At 45.2% G+C, this 16,069-nt stretch overlaps 1 protein-coding gene across 2 annotated transcripts; it reads left to right on the forward strand.

The window, feature by feature from the left end:
- dpysl4 (dihydropyrimidinase like 4) lies at positions 1-14,918 on the forward strand. 2 transcript variants are annotated; one of them, XM_088069945.1, is made up of 15 exons: positions 1-408; positions 4,630-4,718; positions 4,906-5,090; positions 5,181-5,345; positions 6,923-6,984; positions 7,172-7,252; positions 7,469-7,537; positions 7,992-8,112; positions 9,120-9,276; positions 9,452-9,593; positions 10,191-10,275; positions 10,544-10,629; positions 11,518-11,697; positions 12,163-12,328; positions 12,414-14,918. In XM_088069945.1, the coding sequence occupies exons 1-15, from the start codon at positions 130-132 to the stop codon at positions 12,503-12,505; spliced, it is 1,959 nt and encodes a 652-aa protein (XP_087926071.1). In that variant the 5' UTR covers positions 1-129; the 3' UTR covers positions 12,506-14,918. The 2 variants fall into 2 exon arrangements, with proteins under 2 accessions (XP_087926071.1, XP_087926072.1); XM_088069946.1 differs by lacking the exon at positions 1-408 and adding an exon at positions 1,549-1,694.
- Positions 14,919-16,069: the final 1,151 nt, after the last annotated feature.

A 16,069-nucleotide genomic window follows, 5' to 3' on the forward strand; every position in this document is an offset into this window, starting at 1 on the left:
CTTCCTCTGGTCTCCTCATTTATCGCCTGAGGTCTCCAGCCAACCCTCCTCCTCTCCTCCTCCTCCTCCTCCCCTCTCCTCCTCCTTTTCTTGCTGTCCTGGTCTCGCCTCCTCTCAGATCTGTCCGTGATGTCTGACAGGAGGAGTTCTCAGGAGGACGACTGCTCCTCTCTGCTCTCCCGGCTGGGTTCGGACTCTCCTCGCCCTCGGATGAAGTATGGCGGGATGTTCTGCAGCGTCGAAGGAGCCTTTGAGAACAAAACGTTGAACTTTGAGTCGTTCAGTCCGCAGACGCAGCGACGTCGAGCCGCTCGAACCCGAACCGACGATCACGATCAAGGAGGAAGAGGAGGACGGACGGTGGTCTTTCCATCAGGACACACCCGAGAAAACTACGGCAAGAGAGAGGTACAGAACAGTTGATGTGACTTTTGATGTTCTTGGTGTTTTTTAACAGAGAGAATCTGAGCTGCGATTTACTGAAGTTTGAAAAACAAAGTTTCATTTCTTCAGATTTAAAACTGAAACTCCTCAGTGCTACTGCTGTGTGTAGTACTGTGTGTACTATTGTGTATTACTGAGTGTAGTATTGTGGGTACTGTGTGCATTGTGTGCACTGTGTTTAGTGTGTAGTATTGTGTATAATATTCTGTGTAGTATACAGTGTACTGTGTTTAGTATTGTTTAGTTCTCTGTGCAGTACTGTGTAGTATTGTGTGTAGTGTGTGTATTGTGTGTAGTACTGTTTGTAGAACTGTATAGTATTGTCTGTAATACTGTGTGTAGTATTGTGTGTAACAATGTGTTGTTTTGTGTGTAGTGTCTGTACTGTTTGTATTGCGTGTAACACTGTGTGGTATTGTGTATACTGTGTGTAGTATTGTGTATACTGTGTAATACTATGTGTAGTAGTAAGGACTCAGCAGACAGACTGGGGACTTGTGGACCAATCAGATTGCTGCCTCAAAGCTCAGGGCGGGTCTACAGCCAATCAACAACCAGCAAAAAATACTTCCAGTATGTCCTTTCAAAATAAAAGCAGTTGCATGTTCCACCTCGCTGAAACACAGGCAGCAGTTGACTAATTTATTAAAATAATCAATACCTGATAAAATTGATCTGTTGGTGCAGCAGGAGCCCATCAACGGCATCGGAACTGCACTATTTGTACAGGGTGGTATTAGTACTTCATTGTATACTTTAAATAAAGCTCTGAGAGTTTAACATAAAGAGAAAAATCATTCAAAGTGAGACAAAGCTTAATTTAAACAGCTGAATCTGCCACTTTTGTCACAGCAAGGGTTAATTCACTCAGAGCCGCTCCAATGGCATCGTGGGAAACACACGGTACATCACTGCAGCAGAGAGACGCGAAAAACTAATCGATTACTTCATACACAATACTACCGCAAAAAAAAAAAAAAAACATCCAGCAGGCATTTCATTTGTCATCCGGCTTCACACCGTTTTTATTTCAAAATACCCAGACTTTATTTTGAAGCTTCACACTGGAAGCCGTGTGTGTGTGTGTGTGTGTGTGTGTGTGTGTGTGAGTGACGTCAGAGCTGACGGGAGCAACAATAGCAGGTTGACGGTGTGTGTGTGTGTGTGTGAGTGTGCGCGCGGATCAATCAGTTGATCACGGATCGATCAGGATGTCGTTCCAGAACAAGAAGAACAGCGCGAGACCCGCGGTAGGTAAACACGAGCCGAGCCGAGTCGGGCTGAGCCGGCCGGTAACGGGAGCGCGGTGAGGCGGGAGGGATGCTGCAGCTGCGCCCGTCAGACACCGACCGGGACCAGACCGGGGACGGTCCGGTTCTGCCGGACCCGCTGCAGAGTCCCGGCTTCGTTATGAATGAATGAGAGAGAATTCATGATGATTTCTGCGGTTTTCAGAATAATAGCAAATTTTTAAAAGGTATAAACTGACGGGTTAAAATCAGGCTGCGTTCAGGAGAACTGGGACATCTTAGCGTCCACCTGCAACAATAAAATTCTTTTTATCCTAAAATATTTCATCAGCACTTCCTAAAAAAGGATGAAAAAAAGGGGAAAAAGTCTAAATGTTCATGATTCTGAACCGGATTTCTTTCATCTGAGGTTTCAGCGGCTGTGTGTTAACATCACATCGTTAGTTAATCTTTCTTCTGCCGGAAATTTCAAATCTGAAAATAATAGGCATTTTAAAGTAATTCAAATCAGTTTGCATTTTTTGTCTGCTTCACCAATCCTCGAATCCAGCAGATTCCTGAGGACGTCTGAAGTCTGAGAATATTTTTTTTATTGGGTATAAATTTGGGAGTGGGAGGGCTTCACAGGGGTTATTTCATCATCATCATCATTATTATTATTATTATTATTATTGTTATTATAATTAAACTCTGGAAGAGCAATTTAATGTGAATTTGTCAGTAAACCAGTCGAGTTTTATTAAATGTCTGTTTTCTTCCAGCCAATCAGAGACGTGCAGGATGTTTTGCTCCTCCCACTCTCGTCTAAATAAGGTCTCCCTGTTTTTTTGTTCCACAACAGGAAGTGGTCCACAGCACTTCCTGTCCATCCTCACTCACCTGAGTGACGTCATCACCCATAAAACTTTCTATGAAACATTTATGAATTGAACATGAATGATATCAGTAAGAAGTCACTGTTTTCTGATCGGAGAGAGTAATCAGTAATCAATAAAGTGGATCTGAAGGTCTGGAGACCCTTGTTCAGCCCTCCCTGTTTATGGAGACTTTATAAAACAACAAGTTCCAACCGAGCAATCTGATTGGTCCACAAGACTGTTAGCACATGCTCAAAATGCATTTCAGCACGCCTGCCTCATCACTGAGATCACGCCACCATTTCTGCGTCAGAGCTCCAGGAAACATGAAAGTATTAACGCAGTAATGCAGCAGAGCAGCAGCATGTATGATACCATCGCTGCTATACTGACAACGAAAAGTACTTATCCGCAAACTAAAACCACTCAGTCCAAATCTAGGCATGATGGGAAAAATAGGCTAATTGGTTGGGACTGCACTGAGTATTTTGCCGGATAACAACATTTATACATTTTGGAAATGATGATGCCTCCGTCTTTTTTCATTAATTTTGACTTTTGGACTTTTGGACTAGCTTGCTCTTGAGTTTTTGGAAATGTTTGTCATGCTCTGTCAGCTGTGCCGAGACACGGAGCTGCTAGCGTAAAAATACAGGTAAAGTTTTGACAATTCTACAATTCTACAATTTCATTTAGCAGACGCTTTTATCCAAAGCGACGTACAACACAAGCAAGAATTTAGACTTAAGGAAAAAACCCTTAGTAAGTGCAAAAAGTGCTTCAGGTGTGATTGGTCACAGGTATTGCCGTCTAGTGGCAGAAGAAGTGCCGACACCCCCCCCCCTTTTTTTTTTTTTTTGAAACCAAAGTAATAACCAGTAGCGATCTCAGCATCTGAGATTCAACAATCTCAGTGTCACTACTTACGATGACAATCAACATACAACATCACACAACTTTGTCAGTGCTAGATAATCATTAGGTGCTGGGTTTTGGACCTTCTGACTTAATTTACTTTAATTTTAAGGGCAAAGCGGAGAAGAGGGTTAGGGTTAGGGTTAGTGCCTCGGTGTTCTCGGAACAATTGAGTTTTCAATTGTCTCTTAAAAGTAGAAAGGGACTCAGCAGATCGCACAGAGTTTGGAAGTTTGTTCCACCATTTGGGAACAACAGAAGAGAAGAGTCTGGCTAGAGATTTAGAGCCGTGCTGGGCTGGAAGCACCGGGCGTCTTTCGCATGCAGAGCGTAGTGGGCGAGAAGGAGAGTAGACCTGGATCGGGGATTCCAGGTAGGCTGGAGCAGTTCTTGTGATTGTTTTGTAAGCCAAGAGAAGTGCTTTGAATTTGATTCTGGCTGCCACTGGAAGCCAGTGAAGAGAAATTAGCAGCGGGGTGACAAGTTTGTGAGTTTAATCACTAAATCTGTACATGGAAAATGTTTTTCGTGAGAGCTGTAATAAACTGAGTGAGCTAAGCATATCTGTGTTTATATCTGTTGTATGCATTTAGTTTGGGAAACAATCTCACAGGCTCTCGAAAGTATCCGCACGAGTCGGCCAGCGGACTGAAGAGGGACTAGAAAACGTGTCTGCAGGTCGTTCCTAAGGACCGACCTACTCACCGGAGTAATAAACCACATTTCATTTCATACAGGACTCTACAGACGTGACTGATTGTTTTCCAGGAATTAGTCAAGCTCTGTGTGTTTCCATGGAAACAGAGATAACAGTCACTAAAAGCGTTTTATTTTGAGAGCTAATAGCCTGAAAACATGAATATATTTTGATTATGCACTTTTATTTTGTTGGTAATAGTTGTATAATCGCAATATTACACGAGAGGGTGAGATTTAACGTCTTTAATTTTTGATAAAATTATTGATAATTTAATGATACTTGCGGACCGTCATGCTCAAATGAAGTTTGAACACGTCCTCTTGTGTAATATTGCTTAATTAAAGACGTTCAACAACACAAAATCAGTAATCAATCAATCTCTAATAATTACATTTATCAGGTAATTTCAAAATAAAACAGCTTGTTTTAATTTTCCCAGCATTCTCTCTGTGTTTGTTTCCAGGGCGACCGCCTGATCATCAAAGGAGGGAAAATCGTCAATGACGACCAGTCGTTCTACGCCGACGTCTACGTGGAGGACGGGACCATCAAGTAAACAAACCTTTCATTGTAATGAGATTAATTATCAAGTAAACAACTTTTATTATTTTAATATTGATTATGATGTGAACATCGTTCATTATTTTAATATTGATTATCACATAAACGTTTAATAACAAGGAGATTAGTCGTGACATCACCGTCTGTGACATCACTTCCTGTGCTGCGTACTGATCAGGCAGATCGGGGAGAACCTGATCGTCCCGGGCAGCGTGAGGACAGTGGACGCGTACGGTCAGCTGGTCATCCCCGGAGGCGTGGACGCCAACACCAGCCTGCATGCCGCACAGAGAGGCTTGCAGCCCGCTGACGGCTTCTACCAGGGGACGCTCGCCGCCGTGGCCGGAGGGACCACCACCATCAGTCAGCATCACCACCAATCAGTAATCAATAACCAATAACCAATACTCAGTCACAATCAGTGATGGGTGCAAACCCGCGTTGTGTTGGCAGTGGACCACGTGCTGGTGGAGCCGGGGACCAGTTTACTGACGGCGTTCCAGCAGTGGAAGGAGGCGGCGGAGCAGCGAGCGTGCTGCGACTTTTCCTTGCACTTCGACATCACGCGCTGGCACGACGGGCTGTACGAGGAGCTGGAGACGCTCGTCAAGGACCAAGGTCAGAGGTCACGCCCCACACACCGTATCTGAGACTATGGACGGGTGTCATTAGCATTTTATCGATACCAACACTAGTACTATTCGATACTGATACTTATCGGTGCTGATACTTAATGATACTGATACTTATCAATACTGATACTTATCAATACTCTTTTTGATACTGATACTTATCAATACTGATTCTCATCGATACTGATACTTAATGATACTGCTACTTATCAGTACTGATATTTATCAATACTGATACTTATTGATACTGATACTTATCGATACTGATACTTATCGATACTGATACTCATTGATACTCTTATTGATACTGATACTTATTGATACTCTTTTAGATTCTGATACTTATCCATACTGATATTTATCAATACTGATACTTATTGATACTGATACTTATCGATACTGATACTTATCGATTCTGATACTCATTGATACTCTTATTGATACTGATACTTATTGATACTCTTTTAGATTCTGATACTTATCGATACTGATATTTATCAATACTGCTACTTATTGATACAGAACTTTTAAGGCTTGTTCGAACAACATCTTAATTGGCAGTAGATATGCAGTAATAGCGGTCGAAGTTAACAACGCTACATTTCAGTGTTTTTCTGATCGTTTTAGTATGTTTTTCAAAAGTTAAATGATTGTCAGCAGATCAGCAGTTATCAAACCTAAGAGGAGAAAGAGGGATCCCTCATCATCCTCTGCTGCTCTTCCTGAGGTTTCTTCCTTTTTTTCCCGTTACAGGGGTTCTTTTTCGGGAGTTTTTCTTCAGGTGATGTGAGGGTCTAAGGGCAGAGGGAGGGTGCCTGCTGTAAAGCCCTCTGAGGCATGTTTTGTGATAATGGGCTCTATAAATAAAACTGACGTGACTTATCTCATCTTCATTCCACTGCAGTGATGGTTTGTCTTTCAGGATAAACTCAGCAGCTGTGTGATGCTCTGTTGTTTTTTTCCTGAGTCCTCTCCCCTCGTTTCTCGATGGTAAATGTGTTGGACTCTGACTTCCATCGACTGAGAGCCGTCTGAGCCACCGGGGCCCGAGGGCTCCACCGCCGAACTGACGTTAGCATTAGCTGCTTCCCTAAAGCTATCACAGATGCTGCACTGCTTCATATTTATGAAATGCTGCATTGGAGCTTCACTTTGACACAAACTACATTCAGCTGCACAGTCCTGACTTTTAAAAAAAGTGAGCCAGCGCTCTCAAGCGCTCGGTCAGTCTGACATGTGTTTTACTAACATGACTCCGAGCTCTGTTACCACGAGGTTCACCTGTCAGCTGTTCGAACCAGAGTATGTATATTAAGGATTATTTACAGTCCTCGGTTAGAATCATATTAAGGATTATTTACAGTCCTCGGTTAGAATCAGGTCAGAATGAATAAATGTTTATGTCATAAACAGACAGCAGCACCGTTTATTAAGACGGATTATCAGTACCATCTGTATCTGAGACCAGGGTCAGAGGTCACCCCCCCACACACATAACCTTTGCTGGTGTGTGTGTCCTCAGCTGTGGTGTGTGTGTCCTCAGCTGTGGTGTGTGTGTTTCAGGTGTGAACTCCTTCCTGTTCTTCATGACCTACAAAGACAGATACCAGAGCTCCGACTGCCAGGTCAGACACACCCACTGTTAATCCACCGCTGCTGTGGTTTGTTTGTTTGTTTGTTTGCTGTTGCTCTTTGTTTGTTTGCTATTTGCTGCTGTTTGTTGTTGTTGTTGTTTTTTGTTATTTGTTTGGGTCAGAGTTTGACGTTGTCTCTGCAGTTTCCTGAATCTGCTTCCTGTTCTGGTGGTTTCAGCTCTACGAGGCGTTCAGCGTCTTGCGGGATCTGGGCGCTATCGCTCTCATCCATGCTGAGAATGGTGACATCATCGATGAGGTAATAACCCGAGAAGAGTAAATTTATGTGTAAATAAACACAAACATCAGCTAATGACACATCTATGTGGTTGTTTTATACTGATTTGTGTTGTTTATTGTTGTGTTTGTGTGTTTACAGTGGACTGAATCTGTAGTTGTTTGTTGTAATGATTTGTGTTGTTGTTTGTTGTTGTGTTTATGTGTGACTGAATCTGAATCTGGTTTGTATTATCAGGAGCAGAAGAAGCTTCTCTCTCTGGGAATCACCGGACCTGAAGGACACGTTTTGTCTCACCCTGAGGAGGTACACACACCCGCAACACACCTACAACTCACTTGCAACACACCTGTAACTCACCTGCAACACACCTGCAACTCACCTGCAACACACCCGCAACTCACCCGCAACACACCCGCAACTCACCTGCAACACACCTGCAACTCACCTGCAACACACGTGCAACTCACCTGCAACACACGTGCAACACACCTGCAACACACCGTCAACTCACCTGCAACACACCGTCAACTCACCTGCAACATACCCGCAACTCACCTGCAACACACCTGCAACTCAACTGCAACACACCTGCAACTCAACTGCAACACAGGTGCAACTCACCTGCAACACACGTGCAACTCACCTGCAACACACGTGGGACTCACCTGAGATTACACCTGTATGATGTGTGCATGTTGTCATGCTGTGTGTCACTGATGACTGTGTGTGTGTGTGTGTGTGTGTGTGTGTGTATCAGGTGGAGACAGAGGCGGTGTATCGGGCCGTTACCATCGCCAAACAAGCCAATTGTCCGCTGTACGTTACCAAGGTGATGAGTAAATCCGCTGCTGATGTCATCGCCAAAGCCAGGAAGAAAGGTGATGTCATCACCACCATCATGTATTCTTCATCATCATCACCGTCATCACCATAATCATAATCATCAATATCATCATCATCATCATCACCATCATCACCATCATCGTGTGGTCTTCATCATCATCACCATCATTATCATCATCACCATAATCATCATTATCACCACCATCACCATCATCATCATCATCACCACCATCATCATCACCATCATCATCATCATCATCACCACGTCATCACCATCATCATCATCACCACCATCATCACCATCATCATCATCACCACCATCATCATCACCATCATCATCACCATCACAACCGTCATCATCACCATCATCACCATCACCATCATCATCATCACCACCATCATCATCACCATCATCATCATCGTCATCATCACCACCGTCATCATCACCATCATCATCATCACCTTCATCATCATCACCATCATCATCATCACCACCATCATCATCACCATCATCATCATCACCACCATCATCATCACCATCATCATCATCACCATCACCATCGTCACTGTCATCATCGCCAGCATCATCATCATCACCCTCATCATCATGTGTTCTTCATCACTCTCTATTTCTCAGATCAGGTTCAGTTCAAACTTTAGATCCCGGCCATCACGCAGACCATCAGACAGCTGAGGCCAGCTGTCTTTTCTGAGTCTGAGTGGAACAGTACTGATTCTGGAGGTGGTTCTGACCTTCAGGAAGCAGGACTGGGCCACTTTATTGATCTGTGATTGGAAGGTTCATCAGAGTCAAATTTTACAGCAGCAGGATTAAAATTATCTGATTAAAAGACTCACTGATTGTTTACAAGTCGCTTAGCAGTCCCTGCCCAAAATATGCAGGGACGGCTCCGATATGTTTAGGGATGGCTTTGATATGTTTAGGGACGGTTCTGATATGTTGTCCTCTTATGTCTTCCTGTCTGTACTCAGGGTCAGGTGGACTCAGAGTGTCTTCTAACGTCCTCTTGTCTGTCCTCAGGTATGGTGGTGTACGGGGAGCCGATCACAGCTAGCCTGGCCACAGACGGCTCTCACTATTGGTCCAGAGACTGGGCCACAGCTGCCGCCTTCGTCATGAGCCCGCCCCTCAGCCCCGACCCCTCCACCCCTGCCTACCTGACTTCGCTGCTCGCATGGTCAGTATGACCACTTCCTGTTGGAATGGTCAGTATGACCACTTCCTGTTAGCACGGTCACTGTGGGAATGGTCAGTATGACCACTTCCTGGGAGCACGGTCAGTATTCAGGTGATATCAGGTGATGTCAGGTGTTTTCAGGTGTTATCCAGGTGTTGTCTCTCTGTGTTCACAGTGGGGACCTGCAGGTGACGTCCAGCGCTCAGTGCAGCTTCTCAACGGCTCAGAAGGCAGTCGGTAAAGATGACTTCACTCTAATCCCTGAGGGGACCAACGGCATCGAGGAGAGGATGTCTGTGGTTTGGGACAGAGCCGTGGTGAGACCTCATACCTGTGCATCTGTGCACCTGGACACCTGCACACCTGAACACATGTATATCTGCACACCTGTATACCTGTACACCTGTACACCTGCACACCTGTGCACCTGAACACCTGTACGCCTGTACACCTGTACACCTGCACACCTGTGCACCTGCACACCTGCACACCTGCACACCTGTACAATTGCACACCTGCATACCTGTACGCCTGTACACCTGCACACCTGTACAATTGCACACCTGCATACCTGTACGCCTGTACACCTGCACACCTGCACACCTGTACAATTGCACACCTGTATACCTGTACGCCTGTACACCTGCACACCTGCACACCTGATGGGAACAGGCAGAGGTGTTAGGAGACATTGAGACAGTTACAGTCTGTCTTTGTCCTCCAGAGAAACTCGTTATCAACCTTCTTCTTCTTCTTCTGTGTGAACGAGAGCTTGAAGATTTAATACAAACAAAATAACTGCTGGTTCACAGCTCAGCTACCCAAACCATGAGACATATGAAGCAGAGGGTCAGAGGTCAGAGGTCAGAGGTCAGCGTCTTCTTCTTACTGACAAATCTGATTTCTGTCTGCAGTCGACGGGGAAGATGGACGAGAACGAGTTTGTGGCCGTAACGAGCACCAACGCTGCGAAGCTCTTCAACATTTACCCTAGAAAAGGTAAACTGAGGAGATGTCAGAGTGTGATCAGTCGCTTTGTGCTGCTTTGTTCAGCCGTGATCGATCAGTTTGTTCAGCTGTGATCACCGGCATTTGTTCAGTGGTGAGCGTTTGGTTTGTTCAGCCTTGATCGATTGATTTCTTCAGCCGTGATCAATCGGTTTGTTCTGCTGTGATCGATTGGTTTGATCAAGTGTTCAGCTGAAATAAGGACTGATGTGTCTGTCTCTGTGTGTGTGTGTGTGTGTGTGTGTGTGTGTGTGTTCAGGGAGGATCGCTGTGGGATCAGACGCTGACATCGTCGTCTGGAACCCGAAAGAGACACGAACTGTTTCTGCAAAAACTCACAACCTGGTAACATCTTCATCATATCGCCTCCTCTGGCTCAGATGTGTTTAGGGACGGCTCAGATGTGTTTAGGGATGGCTCAGATATGTTGAGGGACGGCTCAGATGTGTTTAGGGACGGCTCAGATATGTTGAGGGACGGCTCAGATGTGTTTAGGGATGGTTCAGATGTGTTTAGGGACGGCTCAGATGTGTTTAGGGATGGCTCAGATGTGTTTAGGGATGGTTCAGATGTGTTTAGGGACGGCTCAGATGTGTTTAGGGACGGCTCAGATATGTGAGGGACGGCTCAGATGTGTTTAGGGATGGTTCAGATGTGTTTAGGGACGGCTCAGATGTGTTTAGGGATGGCTCAGATGTGTTTGGGGATGGCTCAGATGTGTTTAGGGATGGCTCAGATGTGTTTAGGGACGGCTCAGATGTGTTTGGGGACGGATCAGATGTGTTCAGGGACGGCTCAGATGTGTTTGGGGACGGATCAGATGTGTTCAGGGATGGCTCAGATGTGTTTAGGGACGGCTCAGATATGTTGAGGGACGGCTCAGATGTGTTTAGGGACGGTTCAGATGTGTTTAGGGACGGCTCAGATGTGTTTGGGGACGGATCAGATGTGTTCAGGGACGGCTCAGATGTGTTTAGGGACGGCTCAGATGTGTTGAGGGACGGCTCAGATGTGTTTAGGGACGGCTCAGATGTGTTGAGGGACGGCTCAGATGTGTTTGGGGACGGCTCAGATGTGTTGAGGGACGGCTCAGATGTGTTTGGGGACGGCTCAGATGTGTTTAGGGATGGCTCAGATGTGTTTGGGGATGGCTCAGATGTGTTTAGGGATGACTCAGATATGTTTAGGGACGGCTCAGATGTGTTCTGACCTCCTCCTGCTCCTCCTCCTCAGACGGTGGAGGTGAACATCCTGGAGGGGTTGGAGTTTCGTGGCGTGGCGTCGGTGGTGATCAGCGGCGGTCGAGTCGTTCTTGAAGGCGGGACACTGGACGTGGCCGAAGGTTCCGGACGCTTCATCCCCAGGAAGTCGTTTCCAGACGCTGTCTACAAGAGGATCCGAGCCCGCAGCAAGGTAACACTTGCCGCACAGGTAAACCAGTATAATTACTGGTTAAGCTGGTTCTGCCTCTGACAGAGGAGCAGAGCCAGCAGGTAACCAACCAACCAACGGGTCTGCCTCCAGACTCAGTGGTTACCAGAGAACCAGCTGATCAGCTGATCAATAAGCATTGAGGTCATTGACAGATCAACATGCTGTTTACTGCTGGAGTCCAATGGACTGGTTCAGCAGGTCAATCAGTCCATTGATCTGTCAGTTTATTGATCGGTGCATTGATCGACCACTCCATTGATCAGCTAACTATTTATCTGTCTATTGTTGATCAGTCCATTGATCAGTTATAATATTGATCGGGCCATTGATTTTTCAAGCCATCGATCAGTACATTGATCAGTATATTGATCGGTCATTGTGTCAGTGACTGATCAATAAAATGAGTTGTGAGTTTGTCTCAGTCGTTGTGTCTCCTCGTCTCAGATGGCCGAGGCTCGCGGCGTTCCCCGTGGAAATTACGATGGTCCGGTCCATGATGTCATCAGTATGACTAAATCGGTCCCGCCCACTCCGACCAGCAGGGGGCCGTCCTGTCCAAAAACCCAGAGCGGCCTCCGAAACCTCCACCAATCAGGATTCACGTTGGCAGGTAGAGCTCACACACACCTTTTCTGTTGCATCAACAGGTCAGTTAATGACCACAGCGTTCACACGTCACCTTCTTCTTCTTCCAGGAAGTCAGATCGACGACCACATCCCTCGACGCTCTGCTCAGAGGATCGTGGCCCCGCCCGGAGGACGCTCCAACATCACGTCCTTATCTTAAATGCTCGCTTTGAGTTTGTCCGAAAAACAACGAAAATAAGAAATACTACAACCAGTACTATACCCTCTGACAGGAATACTTTAACTATTACAACAACTAGTACTACACCCTCTGACAGGAATACTTTAACTATGACAACAACTAGTACTACACCCTCTGACAGGGATGCTTTAACTACTACAACAACCAGTACTACACCCTCTGACAGGAATACTTTAACTATTACAACAACCAGTAATACACCCTCTGACAGGAATACTTTAACTACCACAACTACCCTACAGCATCCTTCCAACCAGTACTAAATTCCACAACAGTTTCACTTGTAGAATTAACTCGTACTTAACCTACAACTCAATAACTAGTTATTAGCCCTAACTGTAGTTTTACTTTTAGAAAACCCGATAACCATCCAAATAGTACTCATTCCTAAAATAGTGGTACTTCATCAAATACTAAACCCAAAATAATTACTAGTACGGAATGTAACAACAGTGTTCATGCAATGCTACAAAAACTATTTTATCTGACAACTAAAACTTCATCCTGTTAGAGAAGTACTTCAACTAGTACTGAAACTGATATTGAATCCCAGAATAATAGTATTTTCCCATACACCATCCCTGAAACAATGATACTACAACCCTACAAATACTACTAAAACACAACTCTAGACTAACACTAAGACTAAGACTCAAAACTGCATGATCCTTGCAACAATGGTGCCACAACCCTACAAATACTACTAAATCCAACAGTAGTAGTACACGAGTTAGTACTTTTACATCAAACCAACAACAACCCATTCAACTAAAATCTAAATACTAAATTCTAAAACAGTACTACTTCAGTGAGTACCTAACCCTGCTGAAACTGTAGAAAATCTCTTAAACAAGTACTGCAATCTGGCAAGTGCTGAACCCTACAAAAAGTTACTTCAAATACAGTGATAGTAACAACATTGTTGTAAAAAAAGTACTTTATCCTACAAACTACCACTTAATCCTGTTAGAAAAGTACTTAATCCCTGCAACAATGGTACTACAACCCTACCAGTATTACAAAATACTATGACAACCTCACAACCAGTACTAAATACTACAATGAAGGTAGTTTAATGAGTACTGAATGTTATTGGCTCTTAGAATATGTAGTTTGAAGTACTTTAAATACTACTTATGTGTATTCAACATCACCCTGTTTCATGTCTGAAAACTCATCACTTAATTTTCATTGTACAGTCGCAGTACCAGTGCACGTTTGAACTGGTTTCACTGGTTCTCTGTTTGAGGTGAAACCTGCTGGATGTTTTTTACGGGCAAATTCATTTTCTCCATAAATCCATTTGCTGTAAATTAAAAACATGTCGTCAATAATCTTCTGTCACTCTGAGGTCAATACTCGCTCCTGATCATTTAATCAATCACTCCGATCAATCGGTTCAACTTTGAAACAGGTAAATTTTAGTTTGTGACTCTTCCGTCTCTCGTTCTGTTTTCTGTTTTCTAAACCTGACGGACTAAACGGTGCTAACAGATCCAGTCTGAGCCTGCATGTAGCCACACCTCTAAGCCACGCCCCCCACAGGATGGCCCCGCCCTCACAAACATCCAGGTCATGTGACTAAACAAAAACACTTCCTGCTCTGACTGTGGACGTGCCTGCCGGATCAGCGGTTATCCCGAAATCCAGACGGACACACGGAAAAATACAGAAATGTTTCGTGTTGTATCTTAGTGTCTCTGTATCTCTTGAAAAACACAAACAAACGAACGAACAGACGAACAAACGAACAGACGGACGGATGGACAAACAGAAGATTTGACCTTTTTCCACACACCTTTCAATCAGTCTGTTGATCATTGTGATCAGTTTATTGATCATGCTGATCATTGTGATCAGTTTATTGATCACTGTGATCAGTTTATTGATATCAGGGTACCACCTGACCTCAGCGGCTCTCTGTACCTAACTGTCCGTCCGTCCGCACCTCCACGGTCAGACTCAGCTGTCCCCCCTGTATGACCTCTGGTGACCTCTCTGAGCTGTTTTTGATTGTAAAGACTTCATTTGATCATTTTGTATTTGGACCGTTTTTCTATCCTGACAGTGTCGTAGCGTTGTAGCATCGTAGTGTCGTCTTCTCATAGTTCATGGCAGCCATGTTGGGCCACGCTGTTGCCATAGTAACAAGGCACGGTGCAGAACAGACCAACACGCCATTCTGATGGACCGCGGACGGGTTCTGTCAAGGCGTCTGAACTGTCTCTGTAGCAGTGGGTTGTTTTCTGTCCTCGTAGGTGCACCTGAGCCAACGGTGATCATGTGGTTTCCATGGTGATGGTGCGCCTGTAGTTTCTCCTGTAGTGAATGTTGTGAGAGCTGCATGAATAAACTGTGAAGACAAACTAAACCGACTGTGTGTCCTCTTTGTGTCCTCTGTGTGTCCTCTGTGTGTTTCTGTGTGTCCTCTGTGTGTCTCTGTGTGCCCTCTTTGTTTCCTCTGTGTGTCCTCTGTGTGTCTCTGTGTGCCCTCTTTGTTTCCTCTGTGTGTCTCTGGTGTGTCCTGTGTGTGTCTCTGTGTCCTCTGAGTGTCTCTTTGTGTCCTCTGTGTGTCTCTGATGTGTCTTCTGTGTGTCTCTGGTGTGTCCTCTATGTGTCTCTGTGTCCTCTTTGTGTCCTCTGTGTGCCCTCTGTATGTCTCTGTCTGTCTCTCTGTGTCTCTGGTGTGTCCTCTGTGTGTCTCTGTGTGTCCTCTTTGTGTCCTCTGTGTCCTCTGTGTGCCTTCTGTATGTCTCAGTGTCAGTGTGTCTCTGTGTGTCTCTGTGTGCCCTCTTTGTTTCCTCTGTGTGTCTCTCTGTGTCCTCTGTTTCTGTGTCTCTGGTGTGTCCTCTGTGTGTTTCTGTGTGTCCTCTGTGTCCTCTGTGTGCCTTCTGTATGTCTCAGTGTGTCTCTGTTTACCCTCTTTGTTTCCTCTGTGTGTCTCTGTGTGCCCTCTTTGTTTCCTCTGTGTGTCTCTGGTGTGTCCTCTGTGTGTCTCTGTGTCCTCTGTGTGTCTCTGTGTGTCCTCTGTGCCCTCTGTGTGTCTCTGATGTGTCTTCTGTGTGTCTCTGGTGTGTCCTCTATGTGTCTCTGTGTCCTCTTTGTGTCCTCTGTGTGCCCTCTGTATGTCTCTGTGTGTCTCTGGTGTGTCCTCTGTGTGTCTCTGTGTGTCCTCTTTGTGTCCTCTGTGTGCCTTCTGTATGTCTCAGTGTGTCTCTCTGTGTGTCTCTGGTGTGTCCTCTGTGTGTCTCTGTGTGCCCTCTTTGTTTCCTCTGTGTGTCTCTCTGTGTCTCTCTGTGTCCTCTGTTTCTGTGTCTCTGGTGTGTCCTCTGTGTGTTTCTGTGTGTCTCTGTGTGTCCTCTTTGTGTCCTCTGTGTCCTCTGTCTGCCTTCTGTATGTCTCAGTGTGTCTCTGTGTACCCTCTTTGTTTCCTCTGTGTGTCTCTCTGTATCCTCTGTGTGTCTCTCTGTGTCCTCTGTTTCTGTATCTGTGTGTCTCTGTGTGTCTCTCTGTGTCCTCTGT

The sequence above is a fragment of the Plectropomus leopardus genome, chromosome 19 (assembly GCF_026936395.1).
Source record: "Plectropomus leopardus strain MGB_pleo_1.0 chromosome 19, ASM2693639v1, whole genome shotgun sequence".
Taxonomy (NCBI): Eukaryota; Metazoa; Chordata; class Actinopteri; order Perciformes; family Serranidae; genus Plectropomus; species Plectropomus leopardus.